Source organism: Hydra vulgaris, chromosome 03 (genome assembly GCF_038396675.1).
Source record: "Hydra vulgaris chromosome 03, alternate assembly HydraT2T_AEP".
Classification (NCBI taxonomy): Eukaryota; Metazoa; Cnidaria; class Hydrozoa; order Anthoathecata; family Hydridae; genus Hydra; species Hydra vulgaris.
The window spans coordinates 53,352,896-53,375,413 of NC_088922.1; the positions used below are offsets into that span (position 1 = coordinate 53,352,896).

General features: G+C 26.2%; 1 protein-coding gene across 1 annotated transcript in view; it reads left to right on the forward strand.

The window, feature by feature from the left end:
- Nucleotides 1-17,745, forward strand: part of LOC100199403 (F-box/WD repeat-containing protein 11) — a 36,522-nt gene extending 18,777 nt beyond the window's left edge. The window contains exons 3-10 of the mRNA XM_065793670.1: nucleotides 5,389-5,473; nucleotides 9,598-9,735; nucleotides 10,002-10,120; nucleotides 10,255-10,504; nucleotides 10,850-10,968; nucleotides 13,009-13,071; nucleotides 16,176-16,302; nucleotides 17,219-17,745. Of these exons, the coding sequence (XP_065649742.1) occupies nucleotides 5,389-5,473; nucleotides 9,598-9,735; nucleotides 10,002-10,120; nucleotides 10,255-10,504; nucleotides 10,850-10,968; nucleotides 13,009-13,071; nucleotides 16,176-16,302; nucleotides 17,219-17,383 (1,066 nt within the window). The 3' untranslated portion in view covers nucleotides 17,384-17,745. The remainder of the gene's footprint in view (nucleotides 1-5,388; nucleotides 5,474-9,597; nucleotides 9,736-10,001; nucleotides 10,121-10,254; nucleotides 10,505-10,849; nucleotides 10,969-13,008; nucleotides 13,072-16,175; nucleotides 16,303-17,218) is intronic.
- The last annotated feature ends 4,773 nt before the right edge of the window (nucleotides 17,746-22,518 follow it).

The following is a 22,518-nucleotide window of genomic DNA, read 5'->3' on the forward strand; positions in this document are numbered from 1 at the left end:
AGTAGTTGTAGAAGAAAGAAAACTTGAAGAGAGTGCCTTACATATTGTATGAATAAGCTTTAGTTAAGAAAAGAAAATGCTCTAGATTGTTTACATTAGAGAAACAGTATAAAAGAAGAAGGCTAAAGCCTGATGATGATCATAATTACGATGATTATGTTAATGATGGTTACAATGATCATGCTGATCATAATAATGTTGCATATATTAACAAAATATAACAAAAATTTGAATAAAAAAATATACTTTAGGATGTATAAATGTTTATGCAGCCCTGTCACAAACCCAGCCTCAGCTATATTTTATCAAATCTGGCCCCGGCCCCAGTCAAATATCAATCCTGGTTGCTTACTAATTATTAATTTCAAAAAAATTACTAATTTTAAACTGTTTACTTTTATTTTTGTTTCAGTTCATATTTGTTTATCTTTAACTTTCATTAAACTTTTTTATTAATTGTACTCTGACAAAAAAAAAATCTTCATTGAAATTATCTTCATCAATTTTAAATCCTTTGTTTTAATAATGATAACATTATTTTAATAATGATAACATTATTTTATATTTAAGTGTTCATAACGAGTAATCAACATTTATCATGTCTATTACCAACGTTTTAATAGAAATTAAATAAAAATTTAAATCACCTTGTTGCTTATGCATAAAATGCATGAGCAGCACTTTGTAGAATCAGTGCTATGTAAAGGTGAGTGAAAAATAGTTTTGCTCTATGACCCAGTTTAAAATAGAGCTTTTATAAAAATTAATTTAATATATTTGATACTAATTTTTGCCTTAGACATCCATTGACCTCAAAATTGGCATTAAACTTCAATTTTAGGAAATGTTAAACTTACAAAAGAATAACAAAAAGTGACATTAACAAGTAAAATTATAATTTTGTGAAGTTTACTATACAAAAGAAAAAGAAAATTGCACAATATTATCATCCTAGTGTAAAGAAATGTTTCTTTTAACTTTTTTTTTTTTAATAATTAAAAAAAAAAAATTGGCATAAAAGTTTGAAAGAATGCATAAGTAGTTTGTTTAATTACATAGATGTTTGATTAATAATTTTTATAAAATTAATGTCAATATTTATTAGTTTGATAATGCTAAATTAATTAATCGTTTTGCAATATAAACCTTATGATTATACTGGCAAAAAAATAAACAACAATAACAAGCCTTTTATTAAGTTATAGGAAACTTTTTTTTTTGTAGTTCACTTCCCCAAGGCTGAGAAGTCTACTAGAGATGAGGAGGCTACTTGTGGATATAACCCTCTCTCAACTCTATAACTCCGAAACACAAACCTTGACAAAAAAAAGGCCATTGCATGGAGAAACAAGTTGAGCGCGGTACTACCAGGGACGTGGTGGGAATCGAACTCGGAAACTGTCGTTTATGAAGCGAGCCCTTTACCACTACACCACTACCGCATTTAATAAAAGAATGAATTTTTATTAAATGTTAAGAATTAACTTTTTAAGAATTAACTTTTGTTAAGTGCTACCGCACTTAATAAAAGAATTAATTTTTAAATAGGGTAGAGTGGGGTAATCTGAGCCTATTTTTACCTATTTCTAACTTTGAGTTAAAAAAAAAACAATGTTTAGGTATCGGCTTTCTGACAAAAGATGTCTTAAAATCATGATTTGACATCCTACTAAACAAATTTAACAAAAAACTATTACTTAAAATACTATCAATAGGTCTGGGAGCCTTTATTTGAAGATGCCTATATAGACTCACATTACCCTACGTAGTGGGATAATGTGGGTCTACATAAAATGTTGGTAGTTCTGGTTTAAAATACTGTTGCTTATGAAAAATCTGACATACATTTTATATGCACGCACCTTTTTTATAGTATATATATACAAGGTTTTAATTAAAAAAGTAGTCTTAAGATATTTTTATTGAAAAAGAAAATGCATACATACACAGCACAACAATAAAAATTAAAAACTTGGAGAAGTAAAAGTAAAAAAATGGCAATTTAAAGCAGAAATAATAATAATGTGTTTTATAAAAAACAACTGTTTTTTTGGTCACTGTACTTTTATGGTAACATTCGTGCTAGAAGTGCTCAAAAGCACTTCTTAGATCTTTTTGGGTATTTCTTTGATACAAAAGTGTACAAAAAAACTATTACCTCTACTCCAGTAGAGGTAATAGTTTTTTTGTACACTTTTTTTTAACTTGGTTTTTTCCTCTCTAATTTTTTGTTCCTCAAGTAAACTTCATTTGACTTTCTCATTTGTAAGGAGTTCTCCCCATTTTGCTTGTACTCTCTTCCTTTTTTTGTTTTTGTTGTTTTTTTATTGCTGCTGTTTCCGCAGATACATATAATTGACCTTAAAGCTTCTTGCAAAGCTGATCTTGGTGTTTGAAACCTTGGACATTTAGGGCTATAACGTTCAGGTGATTGATTGAGAAAGTTAATACCTGTTATTCTTCTTTCCATCTTTTCTTTACTTAATGGTGAGATACCTGTACCATGAAATCCTGTTATAGCATTTGCTGGGGAGAGTCTCTGACACAATTGTTTCAATAATCCTGTAAAAGCTGTCTTATCAATACTGTGTTGAGTTTCTCTTGCAAACTGCTTTAAAATTTTTCTCCACTCATTTTTTAATGGTCCAAAGACAGCCACATCTAATGGTTGTAATGTGAGCAATTTGGCAGAGGACAAATAATTTGGATATGGTTGTCCATGGTTGCTTTTACGGTACCATATGTTAAATGACCATCATAAAGCAAGAGTATTGGTTTTTGATTTTGGTCAATAGATGGTATAAAGTGCTCGACAAACCTAAACAAAGAATGTATTTACTTCTATTGAATCATTTGTACCGTCTTCAAGAACAACAAAAGCTATTCAGTGTATATGCATTAATAAAATAAGGGAAAGAAAAAAAAAGTTGAAAGAAAAAAATGAAAATTATAAAGTTCAAGTAAATTACCAGTTTTCAAATAAAAAGTCTTGCATCTATCTACTTGCTGTTGCCCCAAAATCACATCCTGGTGGTCCATTTTCTATTTAGAATACAGATAGCCTTCTTCCTTAAAAATAACAAATGGTGGAAGATATCTTCCATCTGCAGACACACAGAACAGCACAGAGTACATAGCTTTACCAGAAGAAGCAGCCAGTTCATAAGCATATTTGCTTTTTGGATGTACAAATACTCTCTTCGTTAAGTGATTTGTGGAGAGCTTAGTCGCCTCAAGGTTGTATATACTAGTTAAAATAGTAAAAAATTTATTTACAAATTCAGGTGTTTAAACTTTGTAAGTATTTCTTTGAAATGTAAGTATTTCTTGAAAATGTAAGTATTTAATCAAAAGGTTTATTTAATCAAAGTTTATCAACATGACACTTTCTATAAGAAATTATCCAATCTTTCCCAGGAGTTCCAATTTTAAAAGGAGTTTTCATTCTCATTGCTATGCGAAATTGAGCAACTAAATTACGAATGTCAAGAGAATCTAATGAAAGACCATATCTTTGATAATACTGCGCTGCAGCTACAATCATAGTTTCATCATTATCACTCAGCACACTTTTTTGACCTTCATGTTTGTTTGCATTAAATTCTTGTTGTTTTTTCATTTTTCATCTCAATTTTTCTTTAGGAACCGAACATTCTTTAGCAGCATGATAAATAAATACTAACATAATTGCTCTTTCCAAACCATCAGCATTGTACTTGGGTTTTATTTTGTTATTGTAACATCTAGGCATTTTTAAAAATACTTTCTAAAGTAATATGAAAAATCTGTTAAATTTTTAGTGAAACAAATTGACATAAATCATTAAATATCACCAAAAAAATATCTTAACACCAAGTAGGTCTTATATAATGTTTTATTTGACCTAAGTTAACATATTGTTTCATACAAATAAATACACATGTTTCTTAATATAAACTTCAAAGATATAAACTTCAAACGTAAGTGTTTATTAGTTCTAAAGAATTATTAACATGAAAATAGTTAGGTCTGATGAAACTAATAGGTTTATATTGTTACTAACAACAACTTCGATAAAATAATTACATATCATAATATTTTACATACATAGACCCACTTTACCCCATCTGATTATATTTCAAATTTTAAACAATTCATATGCGTTAGGTTCTTAAAGGTATACTATCCTTAAAATATAGTAATTTAACTTTCAAAATAACCATTTTTCATACACTTATGCCATATTTGAATATATTTTCTCTGAATTTTAAAAATGAAGAAAAAAATGACTTTGTTGATGTATCTAGCATTTTAGCTAAAAAAGTGCTGTTTCTAACAGCATAACTAGGTTATGTTTTAAAATTAATTTAGCCTTATATGTTATAATATAAAAATTACAACTTTATACCTAAAGCCATTATCAATATAACAGATAAATATGAATTAGACCCAGATTACCCCATAGACCCACATTACCCCTCCCTACCCTAATCCTTTTATTAAATTTGTTCATAATAATTTGTATGATGTATTAATTTATTTTATAATTTTAAACAAATAAAATAAATAAGGTTTATGTTGATTTGGATGAAGCTGGGGTTTAAACAAAATAATAGTTATTTTCCTTTAACATTGACAAATGTCTTGTGATGCATTACAGAACCAATAATCAGATTTGGCAATAAAATTTATATACAATCTCAAGTGGAAATATCAGGTTGTAACATCCTTATCAAAAGCATATTTAATCTAAGGTTAAGTCTAAAAAAATTTGTGCATCGCAACAAAAATTTACTTAAGTTACTAATCAAGTTATTTGTGTGATCATATATTGAATTTGCTGCTTCAGTTTGGTCTTAAAGCATGAAAGGAGATATTAATAATCTGAAAATTATTAATATCTCCTAAATAAATAAATAATATAAAGGAGATATTAATAATCTGAAAAAAATGCAAAGATGAGTTAATAAAATAGTTCCCTATCTAAAAAACATATGAAGATCGTCTTTGGTGATTTTATGTCAATTACATATATATGTCGAGATTTATTTGCCAATGTCATATATGTCAAGTACATATATTTAATAATTCAACTATTTATGATGCCAAAGACTAACTTAAAAAGGGGAAAACCCAAACTCATCGGTAAATTAAATCAGATAATCTCTTTCTTTTTTTCTTTTTTTTTAATTTATATTTATTGCGCTAAGTTTAGTAGAACGTTTTATTTTGAATGTAGTAAATTTAATTATGTTTTAATTTTAGATTTCGAGTTTGAACTTCATAGTTTTAAAGTTTTATTATTTTATTATTATTTATTATATTTTTTATTATTTAATAATATTTTATTATTTATATTTTTTTTTAAAGTTTTCATTTGAGAATTATATATTGAAAACATTTTTTTAGGATTAACTTCTTGAATAAATATTCACAACAAGCCAATCATTCTTATTTTCGTAATTTATATCCGAAGATTGTTCAAGACATAGAAGTTAGTTTTTCATTTTAAGATTTTCATTACGAAATTTAAACTTTAATTCATTTTAAAATGAAGTGAGATTAATTAATTAAAATAAGTTTTTTTTTGTTTGTTTGCACTAAATTTTTAATGGGCATTAAACTAAAGACGAATTAAAGGCGTAGACATATCATATGTTTATTGTGTTATTAGAAATAAGACATGTAAAATATTACTAAAATTATATGAGTAAAAATTACAAAGACACCTATTATAACTTGTTAATAGATGTACTTTTGTAATAGATGTAATGTATGTAACTTTCTCTTTAAAAGTAGTAAAAAAGTTTAAGTCTTTTAATCTTAAAAAATTGTTTTAGGTATAAAGACTGATTAAAATTAATTGTTGTTGATTCTTATGGTTGAAAACCATTGTAACCATTATGATAATTCTGTTGATAAAAAAAAAATAAAAAAACAAGATGTTAAAATAAAATAATAAAAGCAGCATAAAACAATAAAATAAAAAAAATAATAAAAAATTATTTTTAAGTTAATAAAAAAAACTTTCATAATAAAGTTGTATTTTTGTGCTTCTTTAAAAAACAGTTATACTTGATTACTTAATTAGTTTCCTCAATTAATTTAATTATTTTTATTTAAAGGAATCTCAAAAGTTTCAGGACTTTAATACTCTAGTCAGTTTAAGAACCAATTTTTTTACCATTTGTGACATAATAAGTACAGAAGCATATATATATATATATATATATATATATATATATATATATATATATATATATATATATATATATATATATATATATATATATATATATATATGCACACACAATCACAACCAGTAGAGGTTGTCGAAGAATTTTTACGATATTCTTATGGCATAAAAAAATATCAAAAGACATGTTCCTTGTGCGTTCTACATTTTTAAATCAGTTTGTATATGTGCCCTTTGCTGTGCTAATCTCTAAATAAATCAGTCAATAAAACAAAATGATAAAATAAAACAGTTGCTAGTTACATAAACATTACTAGTTACATAAAAATACAACTCATGACTTTTGTTAATAGTTAAAAAAGCTAATTTTTTAGTCAGCGTCTACATCATCTATATGTTTTGTAGAAAAGTTTGTACATTTTCAGGTTTGTTGGGGTTCAATTTAGATTTTGACCTAATATGTTGAAAATTAATTTTAATAATGACTTTGGTTAGATTCCATACTAATGCCATATTCAAGCCTTTAATAAACACTTTGACTGTGGTAGGAGTCATATCATATTTTAAGCACCTTGCATTACCACTCCTTTTGCTAATGAACTTACATTATATCATATAGTTAGTGAAGGATGCATTCAGTTTGACATTTCATATACTTTTTGCAGGTATTAAACAGCCGGGGCTGGTATTTGACCTGGGCCAAAGCTAAGTTTATGGCTGGGGCTGTATAAATATTGGTGCATATTGATATGCTATATAAAAATAAGTTAATATACACCAATATTTATGCAGTCCTGTCCGTAGAACCCGCCTTGGCCACAGTCAAATACCAGCCCCAGTCGTTTACTATTTGCAGGATGACATTTTATGGCTATCCACAAATTTATGCAACACTTTAATAATATTCTTATTTATGGTAGACAGTGCCGGCTGGTGGCGTGTGCGAAGTGTGCAAAGCACACAGGCGGCAAATTTTAAGATCAACAGTAAATAAAAAATTGCCAAAAAAATACATCATTCCAATAAAATTTGATCAATATTAAGGGCAGTATTTTTTTTTTGCACACACTAAGAAATGCTCACAAGCTGGCTCTGATGGTAGGTTAATCTTATTTCCCATATTATTATTTGCACATATTTCTATATAGCCATGATTTTCAGCCTTCTAGCCACTAGCTTCTTTGATATTTAAAGCATCCTTTATTGCTTTGAAAAGTTTACGCGTAAATGTGTCCCTGATTTCCAGTTGTAAATTACAGTTGTCTATCTTTTTACCTTCATATATAACTGATTGTTTTAGTTGCTATAAACTTGTATTCAAATTTAACAGATAAAGATGCCACATCTGAATAAGTTTGTCCAAGCACAGATGCAGTCTTAACATAGACATCAAGATTTTTCTTCTTACTGAATTAAGCTGTACAGGATTGCATTGTTGTTGATTCCAATAATGGATTGGTCATGAAGCCTATTTTCTATTTCTGATGAGAAAAATTCACAATCTTTTCCTATTCAAATCATTCATGTGAGAAATCACAAGTTGCGATATCTGTTCATTAAATTTTTAGTTTTTTAAAAACCAGTAACTCTGTTTTTATCATTTAACTCTATACTAACTTTAACTCAATAGTTGTTATTCAATAAAAAATAGTTTATATTGATCTTGAAATTATGATATATAATCTCATTATAGACCATATTATTATAATTATTATAATTATTACTTTATTTACTATTTATGAAATTACTTATTATGAAATATTATGAATTTATTTGATAAATTGTCAAATAAAATTAGAAAAATAAAGTACACAGTACGATGTTATATTAAAAATGAAACAACCGCAAAGCACAACAGTTTAAAGGAATTTAGCAATGATCAAATATTTTAATGTTTTGCATACAATGTGCAAATAGCTTTAGTATAGTTTCTTATATTTTTTTTATTTATTTATAATACTTAAATTAACTGGTGTTTAAACAAACAACAAATTAAAAGTTCACTGTTATTATTTTTGCAGAAGGTAATTTTTCTTTTTCGTTTTTTTATTAAGTTTTGCAGTATGATAAATTGATTGTTTCATTAAAACAGTGTTCACAGTTTTAATTAAACTAGGAGTTTAAAGATTAGAAATATTTATATATTTCACAATATGCGATCACTTATTTCGCACCTTGATCTGCATGGGTTCTTGATTGTCACAATAGGTTTTACAAATTTTGTATTGAGCAAAAAAACACTTTAAATGTCACTAGTTCTTTATACTAATTACTTTATACCCTTTGGTGCTGTTAACTTTTCTATAGTCTTATAGGTTTTTATATTTATGGATCATGTTTATCATTTCTTTTTAAAAAATGTCTGTAGATGTAGGAATATATAGTTTTGGGTACAATAATCCAAGAAGACTTAAAAAGAATACCAGATATTATTCTCAACTTTTAGTTTTTCCCGATTTCCAAAACGCTTTTATACATACAAGTTTAAGTTTAATATTTTTGTAATATATTTGTTTTTTAAACTTTTTCACTCATCACTCATACAAAATTTTGAAACAACTCAGCTAAAAGCAAAATTAAGAGGAAATATATTCCCGATATTTTACCCAAACAATTTTCCGGATTTTTAAAATAAGACCTGGATGATCTATGGTCTCAGTTCAAGCAAGGTCTGTTCAGTTCCAAGTTCTGTTCAATTTAAGTCCAACAAAAATCAAGTCACGTTGCAAGTTCCTGATTCAAGTAGTGAACATCTCATTTTTTAATCAAATTTAATCACATTTCATAGTTAAAATGCAGGTTAAGCTATTTACTAAATATGCAAAAGTGTTTTATATTTATAAAATTTCCAATTAATGTTTACATTTTTAGTTAATCTTAATTCTTATTTTATAAAAATAAAAAGACTGCCTAAAAAATTAGATTTATAATAAAAAATTTAATAAATAGTTAAGTTTAAATTAACGCAAAAATTGGAACTACAATTGCCATTTTCAGGAACATTCAGGAAAATATGATTCAGTTAAACACTTGTTAAATCGTTTAGATATTGTACACACATAATAATTAATACATATAATTAAAACATAACAATTAATAAATGTGCATCAGTACACCACTAATGTATATATATATATATATATATATATATATATATATATATATATATATATATATATATATATATATATATATATATATATATATATATATATATATATATATATGTATATAAATTAGTAGAAAATCGCTTAACAAAAATTTTTCATTTTATGCAGTGTTTCATAAATAAAGACTCATCAGAAATTTCGGATGAGTCTTTATTGATCAAATACAGTGTTAAATAATAATGTTTTTAAAAGTTAAAAATAGTTAAAAAAGGAAAATATTTTAACTTTTCTGCTTTATAATTTGTTTTTTAGAAATTAGAATCAAATTGGAGATGCGGTAGACATGGCCTTCTAAAGATACCATGTCATAGCGAAAATATTAAAGGAGTTTATTGTTTACAATATGATGATGAAAAGATTGTTAGTGGACTTAGAGACAATACAATTAAAGTAAATTTTAAGATAAATGCTTTTCATTTGCATACATTTTCATTAATAATAATGTTACATTTGTATTCACTAAAATGTGCTTATGTTTTTAGTTATTTACTTGTTTGAGACAAAACATGAGAACACAACCTATAGAACACTAAAAACATTTGAATGAGTATTGTTATTTAGAGCATTAGGACAGAAAAATGTTTGGTTGTTCATGTTTTTATGTGTTAATGGTATTTAAAGTTTTATGAAAGTAAAAGGTTTATTTTTATTTACAGCTTTGGGACAGAAAAACACTAGATTGTACACAAGTTTTACACGGACATACTGGGTCTGTCTTGTGTTTGCAATATGATGAAAATATAATTGTTACTGGATCAAGTGATGCAACTGTAAGGTATGATATCTTTAAGTAAAGTTATTCAATTTTCAGTATTGAAAATATTTATAATAATATACGATATAATTTCATCTATTATTTCCATTAGAACAATTAATATACTTATTAGTTCATTTTACATGCTCTTATAGAATATGGGATGTTCATTCCGGAGAAATGCTTAATACACTTATCCATCACAGTGAGGCTGTTTTACACTTGCGCTTTCAAGATGGTTTGATGATAACATGTTCTAAAGATCGCTCTATTGCTGTCTGGGGTTTGCAATCAGCTACTGACATAACTCTTCGTAGAGTTTTAGTGGGTCATCGTGCGGCTGTAAATGTTGTTGACTTTGATGATAAATATATTGTTTCTGCATCAGGTGACCGAACAATTAAGGTGATTTTTATTTAAATGAATTTGTTATTTTGATGCATTTGTATTTGTATGTTATTTGTATTTGGGCATTAAGTTTTTACTGAGGAATATAAAATAAATGTTTATAAAAGGTTTTTGCTGGAGAAATTACTATAAAACAATGTAGCTTATCGTTAAAAATAATTTTAAGAGCCTTTTCAATAAAATAAAATGAAAATCAGTTTGATTTTATTGCATAGAAAACACCAAAAAAAAAATTGTTTAAATTAATTTTACCCATTTTATATAATTTTTTTTTCTTTCTGGTAGTTATTTTTACTATTATTGGTTTATTTATATCTGTGTTTAATTAAAACTTTATTCAAGGTATGGAATACTGGTACATGTGAGTTTGTTAGAACATTAAGTGGACACAGACGAGGGATTGCTTGTCTTCAATACAGGGGCACTTTAGTTGTAAGCGGCTCTTCTGATTTCACAATAAGGTAATGTTTAAATTGTGTTATTTAAATTTTAATTAAAACAGATTGTCAAGCATATAAAGTCTAAATAAAAATGGACTTTAACTTCTTAATTGATTAAGTTAGCAACGTATCACTGATTGGTTAATGATTCCTTTAATGCTTTTTAGTTCCAGTTGCAGAAAAAGTTGAAAATGATTTATTTCAATGATTTGATGCCATCTTTATATTGTCATCTTTACATTTTTTAAATATAGTTTATTTTGTAAATTTTGTTATAATATTAATATATTACGTAGTTTTATTGTATTACTTAGCATTAGTGTATTTTTCTTGGCTATACTGTTAAGTCAGATTTGTTTGGGTTAAATTAATTGACAAAATTAAAACAAAGCAAAAAAAAAGAAATGTTAAAAACAAAAGACTTGTAAATCAGTAATGAGAGTACACAAACAATATTACAATTTAGGAAACATAGAGAACAACCTTAATCCGTGTATGCTTGGGTACATGATGGAGAAAAGGCACTTAATTACAAGTTAGAATCAAAGAGTTGGCAATAAATTTCATAGTGGCTTAAATTCAGTGTTATTAGCACAGTGGGTTTCAGATTTGAGAAGAGTCAAGAAAGAATTAATGTCAATGAAAGAAGTCATGAGGCTTAAAAATAAGTAAGGGAAAAAGGATGTCCAAATAAGGAATGTGTTTTGACAATTATGTGACATTGACAGAAAAAGTGGATAAGCGTGGTTGTCTTAGAATTAAAAAGAATAAATACAGTATTCTAAATGTTGCTAAGGTTGCCTTCTTATTTCTTAATGAAAATGGTGAAGTTTTCCTTTCACATCAAGTCTATTAAAGAGGTTGTCCTTTGAGAAAAATACATAGGTTCTTATCAAGTAGTATAATGTTATGATATCTTGTTGGTTAACTGATGTATAGTATAAAACCAAAGCAACGAAACAGCAATAGAAAGTTAACAATTAAATAGCAAGCAAGTTTTTATCTGTTTGAACAAAATAATGTTCGTAATCCAATGTTGCATGCAAGAAGATTGTTTCAAGAATATTGATAAATACCTGAAAAAAGAATCAAATGATCTGAATTAGTATTATCAGAATCAGATAAATCTTTGATCTGAGTGTTTTAATGATTTACAACATCATGTTAAGAACATTATATTGCAACAGCATCATATTGCAGATTATGAAAGCATGATTTCAGGAAAAAGTAGTATGCATGAACTTTGTCAACACATTACTGAATGGGAGAAATGGTTTGTTTTTCACAATGACAGTGAATCCTAAACAGTGGAAAACCTTGGCCCATATGAAGTCACAAGTAATAAAACTGATTTGGTTGCAAGAATCTTATTAAGATTATTCTGTTGCTCATTTAAAAAAAAAGAAAATTAAAGATAAACCTATATGTGGTTTTTGTGAAGATGCAAAGCATTAGGGTACAATCAAGTTATCAATAAAATGCTAGACAAATTTTTTCTTGTTTTTTTCAAACACATATTTATTGTCTTCACAAAAGTATTTATATTAAAAAGTTTGTATATTGATATTTTATTGATATTGATATTATTTTATTGATATTGATATTATTTTATTGATATTGATATTATTTTATTGATATTGATATTATTTTATTGATATTGATATTATTTTATTCTCAAAGTAGAAAAAAGTAAAAAGAGCTTTACTGTTATAAAAATTTAAACATAGAAACTTTTAATTATGCATTAACATACAAAAGATATATTATATTAAAAAAAAATATATGCGAAATACTAATTTAATTTGTGGCACATGTTTTTTACAACTTTTTAAGTTAATACTTTAATATAAATTTAAAAGAATACATTTTTAGTGAGCTTAACAAATGTAAATAAATTATGCAAGCTTAAAGTATTAAAAAGTCCTTTAAACTTATTTGTTGCAATTTAAATGTTACAATTTTTTTGATCCATTATTTTATAGGATCTTATTAAACTTTTATGACTGAGGATTTGTTGAATTTTTTTAAATTTAACCATTTCTTATTATTTTATGTTCATAGGTTATGGGACATTGACTGTGGCTCTTGCTTAAGAGTTTTAGAAGGTCATGAAGAACTTGTAAGGTTGAAATATTAGCTAAAATATTTTTTCAACTAATAAGTTATTGTAATAGTTTTTATTTTACATACTTATTAGATTTTATATTTATTATTTTGGTAAATGGAGTTTGGTTAGTTTTTTAGTCAAATAACTTTGAGAATCCATAGAAACTTGATAAAAACTTGAGTAAAACTATGATACATTAACAAAAACTTGTTCACTGCTAATTAGAAACAAATTTACCAAAACTATTTTTTATCTAATTTTATTTTGTTATAGAAACATTTTTGTATAGTTATGTTTTGTGTGTGTATATATATATATATATATATATATATATATATATATATATATATATATATATATATATATATATATATATATATATATATATATATATATATATATATATATATATATATATATATAGCATATATAGCATATATATTTACATATATATAGCATATATATTTACATATATATAGCATATATATTTACATATATATAGCATATATATTTACATATATATAGCATATATATTTACATATATATAGCATATATATTTACATATATATAGCATATATATTTACATATATATAGCATATATATTTACATATATATAGCATATATATTTACATATATATAGCATATATATTTACATATATATAGCATATATATTTACATATATATAGCATATATATTTACATATATATAGCATATATATTTACATATATATAGCATATATATTTACATATATATAGCATATATATTTACATATATATAGCATATATATTTACATATATATAGCATATATATTTACATATATTTACCTAGTGAAACTTATAAACTTTAAATAAACCTATGTGTTAAATATTTAGATTTTTTTAATAAACTAATTCAAATTGGTGTAACTTTGGTTAGTAATAATATTTGTAGAATTTTATTATAAAGATGCAATCATGCATGAAATAGTTAAACATCTATGCCACTGTATATAATTATGAACATTTAATTATATCAATGTATTTGATTATTAAAGTTTTGAAAATAGAAAAAATTGAATATTGAGCATATTACAATTAATGATAAAATGCAGTCTTAGAGATGACTACTTAACTGCAGAAAGATATGTGCTGCTATACTTCAGACACATTCAGATATCAGTTTCCTGTTGTCTGCGGTTTGAGTGCAGTCTTAAATTTAAAAACCTCACTCAAAAATTATATTAAACTAGCTTGTAAACCCCAATTAACCGCTATTATGAATTCAAAGTATATGACATTTGTCAAAAAATATGAAACCTGGACAGCTGATAACTGGAGCAGAGTTATGTTTTCAGACGAATCCATTCTTCAACTGCTTGTTACTCACAAAAGACACATTAAAAGACCCCATAGGTAAAAGATTTCAGGATCGTTACACAATTCAAACAATGAAACATACACCAAGTCCAATGATTTGGGTTGCTATTTCAAAACTTGGGGCTGCTCAACTCAATTTTTTGCCTCAAGGTACAACTATGAATTGAGCCAAATATGTGGAACTGCTACAAGCAAATTGCAATTGTGCATGACCATTCATCGATGTTCCATTTTTATACATGACGAAACTCCACACAAGGCTGCACAACCTTTGCTGCAAAGGAAAGGTTGTGCAGAATTCCTTGGCAAAAATCAAAGTTTCAATCCTAGATTGGCCTTGGAACAGCCCAACCTTATCAAAAATCTCTGGGAGATAATGAAGAATAAGGTTGTAGACAAACAGCTATCAAGCATCAAATCATTGAAAGAAGCATCAAAGGAAGTTTTGATAAAAAAAATTTTGTTTTGTTTGTTTGTACTTGGTAACAAAAATTTCAGATCCGTTTTTTTAACTTGAAAATTGTAAAATTGCAAAGTGGTCTCAAACTTTTTGTTAATGACTGTACATTTAATAATTCATGGTTTTATTTGAGGCAAATCGGGCACAAGACTTAACGAAAAAAAATCTTGATTACTATATTGGCTACAAAGCTACTTACTTGGCATACCCAAAGTAAAGTATAAAAAAGCCTTAAACTTGAAAAGCGTTTCCTTGAAAAAATGCATGTAATATATAATTATGGACATTATGTTGAACATTTATTAAAATAAAAATTTAAAAAAAGCTTTTTTATTTTTTATTTTTATGGGTGATTCTACAAACCTTTCTACCCACCTAAGTACTTTAGTTTGTATTTTCAACATACATTCAGTATACATTTTCAACTCGAATTATTTTTAAATTCTCTATGACAGAAATGTTTCTGAAAATTTATTTATAATTATAACCAATTAAATTTACTTCTGAAACCATTGTTTACATTATTTACTTACAATCTTTAAACAATATTTAAAAACTACCAAAACTGTTAAAGCTAGAAGTATTAAATCTTGACCCTCTATCTGAACTGAAAATTTTTTAAAATAAAAAAATCTTTACTTAAAATTTTTACACAGTTATTTTTAACTTTTAAAATTTTTTTTATTCTTGTAAAGAATTTTTTTCAATATTTTTCATTTTAAGTTTACAAAAACATACTTACATAATTTGTATCAAACTTTTGTAAACAAAAATTATTTATAGTTGGATTTATCAATTTCAACCAAGATATTTTTAAGGTATCTTTAAGTTAAATTAGATTCTTGGTTTTATTTTTAATGCCAGTTCGGATCTAATTTTGATACTAGTTAGAAAATTCAAATAAATAAGTATGCTTGTATTTTTCAAGAAATATAACTTTAACAATTCAAATTTTTCAACTTCCTCTTTTGCTTAGTTATGTTATTTTTGTTATTTTATTAAAATTTTATCTCGTTAATGTTTTATAGAATTAGTATTTATATGTGCAATACACATTTGTAATGCTTAAGAAATTAAACAGACTTTTCTTCTTGTAGAAGTATTTAAATTCAGCTTTTGTGTAATGTAATCTAGTCGCTACTCATGCAGACAGGATTTCTTTGAATTTTAGATAAAATTTATCTAACTTTTTGCGAAACTTGTTTCTTTTTTACTAAATAAATTATTAAGTTATGAAAATTTAGTGTTTCACTTTTGTATAATTATGACATTTTAACATTAATAGTCTAATATATCTTTTATTTAGGTGTATTCGTTTTGATGGCAAGCATATTGTCAGTGGGGCCTATGATGGAAAGATTAAAGTTTGGGACTTACAAGCTGCTCTTGATCCACGCAAACCAAATTCTTCCTTATGCATAAGAACATTAATGGTATATATTTTTTTAAATTTTTCAAATATAGCTTTTATTATGAAATTATTAATATTCTCATTATAAGACTGTAAGTACCTGTACTATGAAGCCATAAACACTCCTTTTGTAGATCATAGATATTTGTTTCAACAAATATCTATGATCTACAAAAGTTATTATAAATACTCTTAAATAACCCTAAATACTCTTTACAAGATTAAAATTACCTGTTTATAAATCTTAAATAATAATTAAATAATTTATTTTAAATCTTGTTTTAACTTTGCATTTTTAGTTGTTTTCTCTTCTTTATTTGTATTTATTATTGTTTAATTTGTATATATTATTATCCCGTTTTATTTTTTTACTAGTTGGTTTGGTTGTATCTTTTTTTTAATTTGTTAGGGTTTTTTGTTCGTTTTAGGTGTCACTTCTTTAAGTGTTTTTTGACTATTGTAAATTTATTTTGTTTATGGTTAAATAAATGAATAAGAACTTAATCATACATGTATAAGAAAACAATACTATCATCTAAAACCATTGCCACCATCAGATTATCATTACCAAAAATAAAATTTATCAGTTCTGTCTAAATACGTCTTGTCAGACCTTATCAGACTAGTCAGAGCATGTCTAACATCATAAAAAAGGATATATTAAGACTACTGTTATAAAACATCTTTATTAAATTAAAGCTTCAATTATGAAATAATAAACGGAAAAATAATTTATGATTTTCGTTATACGAAAATTCTTATACATTTATAATATTGTTATTTCAGTGTTTGAATTGATCTTTAACATCTTTGTTTTAAAAAATCGGAAATTTGATTCATCAGTTGCTATAATAAAATAATATGACCTATTATTTTATTATAGTTACTGATATACCAATTTGATTTATCAGTTATTATAATATAAAATAATATTTTAGGAACACCAAGGTCGAGTTTTTCGGTTGCAGTTTGACGACTTTCAGATTGTTAGCAGTTCACATGATGATTCTATTTTAATATGGGACTTTTTAGATACACAACCTCAAGACAATACGAAAACAATGCATGCGCATGCGCGCAAGTCAACCCATACGTGTGAATAGAATTGTTTGATAAGTTTTCATCATTTGGATATAACAATTACAAATCAAATGGGACATCTAATTAGCGCTTTTATGAAATCTTAGCGGCTCATTAATGAGTGTTGCTATGGTGATTCACTTATATACTGTTCCAATAGAAAGTTACGTTAGTGGGTTATATTTTATATCGATATTAGTGTCCGATTGATAAATTATATATGGGTAAAATAGTATTCTAACAATTCTGTCAGGTTTTTTACTCATAAATAATAGGCTTTTTATTGACAAATTATAAAAATTATTTAATGTTTTAAAATGTCTCGATTATAGCGTTTATATTTTAGTAAGACTTTTAGCACTTATTATTAAAAGTTATAAGTATAGTTACGAGTCTTGATATTGATTCGGCTCAGTTGGATAGCGCGTTGCGGAAATCGCGATTTCTATAACCCCGTGGCCGTATGATTGTAGGCTCAAATCCTGACCCCACCAACTAGCGTTTGAAACAATACAAAAGAAGCTCACCTCGATTAGCTCTTCTGTTGCAATTTTTCCTTTACAATTAATCAAATAAATAAAAATCAATTTAAAAATGGATCATGTTTTCTTGAAATACAGCAAAATAAATTTAAGGCTTTTAAAAAAAAAGTCAACAAAAACAAGTTTGTTGTAATTAATCGGACTTCAGATTTTTTAGACCGACGCACAGTGGGGCAGAATAGCTTTAAACTGGACAAAATTAATTTTTTAATAATTATTTTAAGGGCACTTGCTAGATTAGCAAAAATTATTCCATAGATTTTTAAACATATATTACAATTTTCAGACGTTTTTAATGTATTTTCGAGTCAAGTTTTTTTAAAAACCGGTAAGTGATAATAGAAAAAAAAGAAAATCAAAAGCTTGCATAAATAAATATTAAAACGTATTTTAATCGATTCACTAAAATAAATTACAGCAATTTGAATTTAATGTAAAAAGTCACTCAAAAAAAGTTACTCGATTAGTTTTATTCGTTTAAATTTGCTAAGTGCAAATCTCACACAAAAAAAGAACGTCATTAGTTCATGATCTGGATTCGTTATTGTTGTAAATGACACATTTCCACTAATACACACAAAAGGGCTCAATAAGTGCACACACAAAAAAAAAGTTGTACAATCTGTAATCATCAGCAATTTCATAAAAAAAAGTTTTGAAAAAACTGTATCTAAGTGACAAAAAGCGCGTTGTTTGAAAAAACAAAGTATTTTAAATGCGCTTTTTTTAAAGACCTATTAACATATATTTTAAGCAATTTAAAATTATTTTTTCATTAGCAAAAGATAGCGTCCCCAAATAAAACCTAAACTTGAAGAATTCCTGAAAAAAATTTGGAACTTTTAACAAACTTCAGCTTTAACACTATTTTTACAAAGTAGTACTAATAACTTTTTTTTTTTAACAAAAGAATTGAGCTAGACTATGGGTTCTACAGGATTAAAGGTCAGTCCTACCCTAAAAAAACACGTGGATAAGATGGACCAGAGACTCTTTTACACATTATCACCAAAAAATGTTTTGTAACGCTTTTTTTCATTTTCGTTAAATATCCAGTTTTGAAGCAATTCTGTCCCACTGTGCGACGAGTAGTTTATTTAATAATTACCATTCAATTAGTATATAAATAAAGTAAACTTTAAACTTTTAGTCGTAGAACTCGGCTTATTGATAAATATTCTATGTCTATAATAGTTTTTTCACTATATAAACCAGCGGTTCCTGTGGGTGGCGACCCTAACGGGAGTTGCTTAAAAATTTTGTCAGTGGTTGCCATTAGATCTGAAAATAATTTGTTTACGCGACTCAGTAGTTTCTTTTTAAATTTGAGCGATTTTCTAACTACAGTCGTTAGAGTGTATTCATTTACAAGTCTATAACCTCATCTTTAAAGTTTTTCTATTGCGTTTGACTCTTAATAGTATAATGTACATTGCACAATTCTAACTTTAATATAGTAAAGTTTACAAAATTTTGAATGTACTTTATACAATTAGAAGTAAAACACAAAAGAAACTTTAAAGTTTTATAAAATGTTTACAATGTTAACATTTTATTCCTATGCAAATATTAACCAAAATATATATTTGTATTGTTGATAAATTATTGTAAATCATTTGTAAAAAAATTTGTAACAAAGTAATATGGTGCTTATGAATAAAATCAGATACTAAAAAATCGAAAAATATAATTAGGAGTAACATTATTAATTTCATTGCTGGGGCTGCCAAAATTTGGCAAATTATATCAAGAAATCGCGGCATCGAAAAGCTTGGAAATTGCTGATATAAATCTTAAAAGGATGTCTTCTTTAACTTTAGTTTTTGAAGTATAGCTTTTTCTATAGTGGTCTATTGATATAGCTAATAATAAAAATAAAGTTTCTTCATAGCGAACTTGCCTCAAAGCCTCTTCTAAACCAGTTCCTGCTTTATGTTTTACAATGCTTCTGAGAAAACTCATTATTATGAGAAAGCCTCTTAGTCGACATACTATATTGACGTTCTGAACCTTTATAACTCTAAACGTTTTGTGCCAAAAACTGATCGTAACGCAGGGAGTAATGGTATTATATTTTTGGCTTCATCAATAATAAACAACAGTGTAGAGTAACAGTGTAGTATTTAAACCTGACCAATTTGGGCGAGGATTATTTTTTGAAGTAAAAAAATCAGGCCACATGCCATATAAAGGCATTTCAGATAAATTTGTAACATACTTGTACTTCAAACTTGGTATGCTTTAATAATTGCATTTAGAAGAAGGACATATTGACATTAATCCGATTTCACTAAAATGTTCCTTTTCCGGCTAATGTGCAAATGTTGTGATTTACATTGTCAGCCACCTAATCTAGGAAACTTGGCTCTTGTTCTTGCTCTACCTTTTGCAGCATATAATTTAAACCACTTAAACTTTATCAGAAGATATTGAAAATCCAAATCTAGCAGAGTAATCTACAGGCCGTTTAGTTCCAAAAGATTTATTAATAACTATATCGATCCCAAATGGAATTGGTGCTATCATAGATCTTGGACGTGAAGCTTGAGCAATGCATTGTTCTAAACTAGTTTGTTGAAGCTTTGAATAAACTAAATGGCCTCGAAATAACTGGAAGCTCTATGAAATCAATTTAAGTCCATATTCAATACTACCCATATTCTCTAGTGACGGATATAAAAATTTATTGATGTTTTTTTCTCTGATTTCGCTTTTAATTATACTTGCAGCGGCAGCTATAATCAAAGGATCTAAAATCGAGAAAAAACGGAGTCAAGAAAAAATCGGAATTTCGATAAGACTTTGTAATTAATTAAAAAATTAAACTATCAAGTTGATAATTAAACATTGTTCTTGCATTTATTTCTTTTAATTTTATATATTTTGATTTATAATTCATAATAAATTTTTAAAAAATTTATATTTTAATATTTCTTAGTACTTAAATATTTTTTTTTATCACAATTTTTTAATGAACAAGTTTTATCTAATAAATGGCTTTCTAACCGGCATCGGTTAGGAAGAAGGCGTAAACTTTCAGTTAAATGCCCTTCCGCAGTGCTCTGTGATAAAGACTTCTTGGGGGTAATTATAGTAAAAACAAAAAAAAAATTAAAAAAAGAGGTATTTATTCTGAAGATCTTATAAAATAATATTTTAAAAAGATGAAAACAACTATCATTTCATTAGACAAATCTAGAAGACGAGGAAGGAAACTCTTTCTGCTTCCGAGGAAGTTGCTTGAATTCTGTTGATGGCTCGTTCAAATTTCAAAAATTTCAAAAAAATCGGGATTGTGCAAATAACGATTCAATGATACCAACATAATGTTTTTACGATTTTCGTAAAAACATTAAAAATAATTAAAGGTTGTAGAAACTGACATCAGTTCTAATTTTGCAGAGGTGTCAATCTCCAGATACGAAAATCATTAAACATTTGGCTTCAGGATGAAACATCTTAATTTTTTCTAAAATTGTGGACGCTGACTTGGACAAACTATGCCCATAATGTTCAAAAAGCATTCTTAGTGTTTCGGATTGAGTTATGGACCTACTAGAATATCCATCAAGAGCTGTCAACTTGTCAAGAAGATAGTTTATGGATATCTTAGTCAAAACTAGTCTTGAACTGGATGGTTTTAAATCTATTTTCTCGCAAGTTTTGACGTGACCAATTAGGCTGTTTGTGCTATTTCTGGACAAGCGATTCTTTTATGGCATTTTTTTGCAATCTCCGTATTTCTTATCATTTACCACAACTTTATCAAAGTAATTCCAAGCTTCCAAAACCATTTTTCTCTATAAAAGAAAAATTATCAATTTGACTGTGACACAGATGTTTGTTTTTAATTTTATTTTAATTGCAATAATCACATTTCAAGTTATTAATTAAGTTATTCATTCTAATAGGTAAGTATAATTAAACATTAATTATTATTATTTGTTATCACTGATAACAATTTCGTCACAATGCACAGTGGGCCGAATATTAGACTTATGGTGGACAAAATTATTTTGATCATACGATATACGACATTATTGTAAAAAAAAAAGTATTATATGTTTAAAACTTACCTCGTTATTTGAAGACCAGTTTTTGTATATATTATAAATAATGATCTTGACTAAATATTTTTATTTACAAAAGTAATTTATTAAATAGTTAAAATACATTAACTAATATCACATACGCATAATATTTTAAAAGTTACTGTTTACAAAACCTTTGCTTAAAAATTAAAAAATTCTTGCTTTTTTGACAAAAAAAGATATTTTATTATACATTACATTTTATTATACCGCAACTAACTTTTGTGGATTTAAAAAAGAAACCCCACGCCCCCCCCCCCCTCATGTATAAAATTGTGGTTACGGATCTGATATATATATATATATATAAATATATATATATACATATATATATATATATATATATATATATATATATATATATATATATATATATATATATATATATATATATATATATATATATATATATGTATATATATATAGATTATTAAACGATACTTATTGACGCGTTTTTGTTTCGGTTATTTAGGGTAAATTTTTTGATTTGTTTTGATTTCGTGGTAAAATCTCTTCAATAATAAA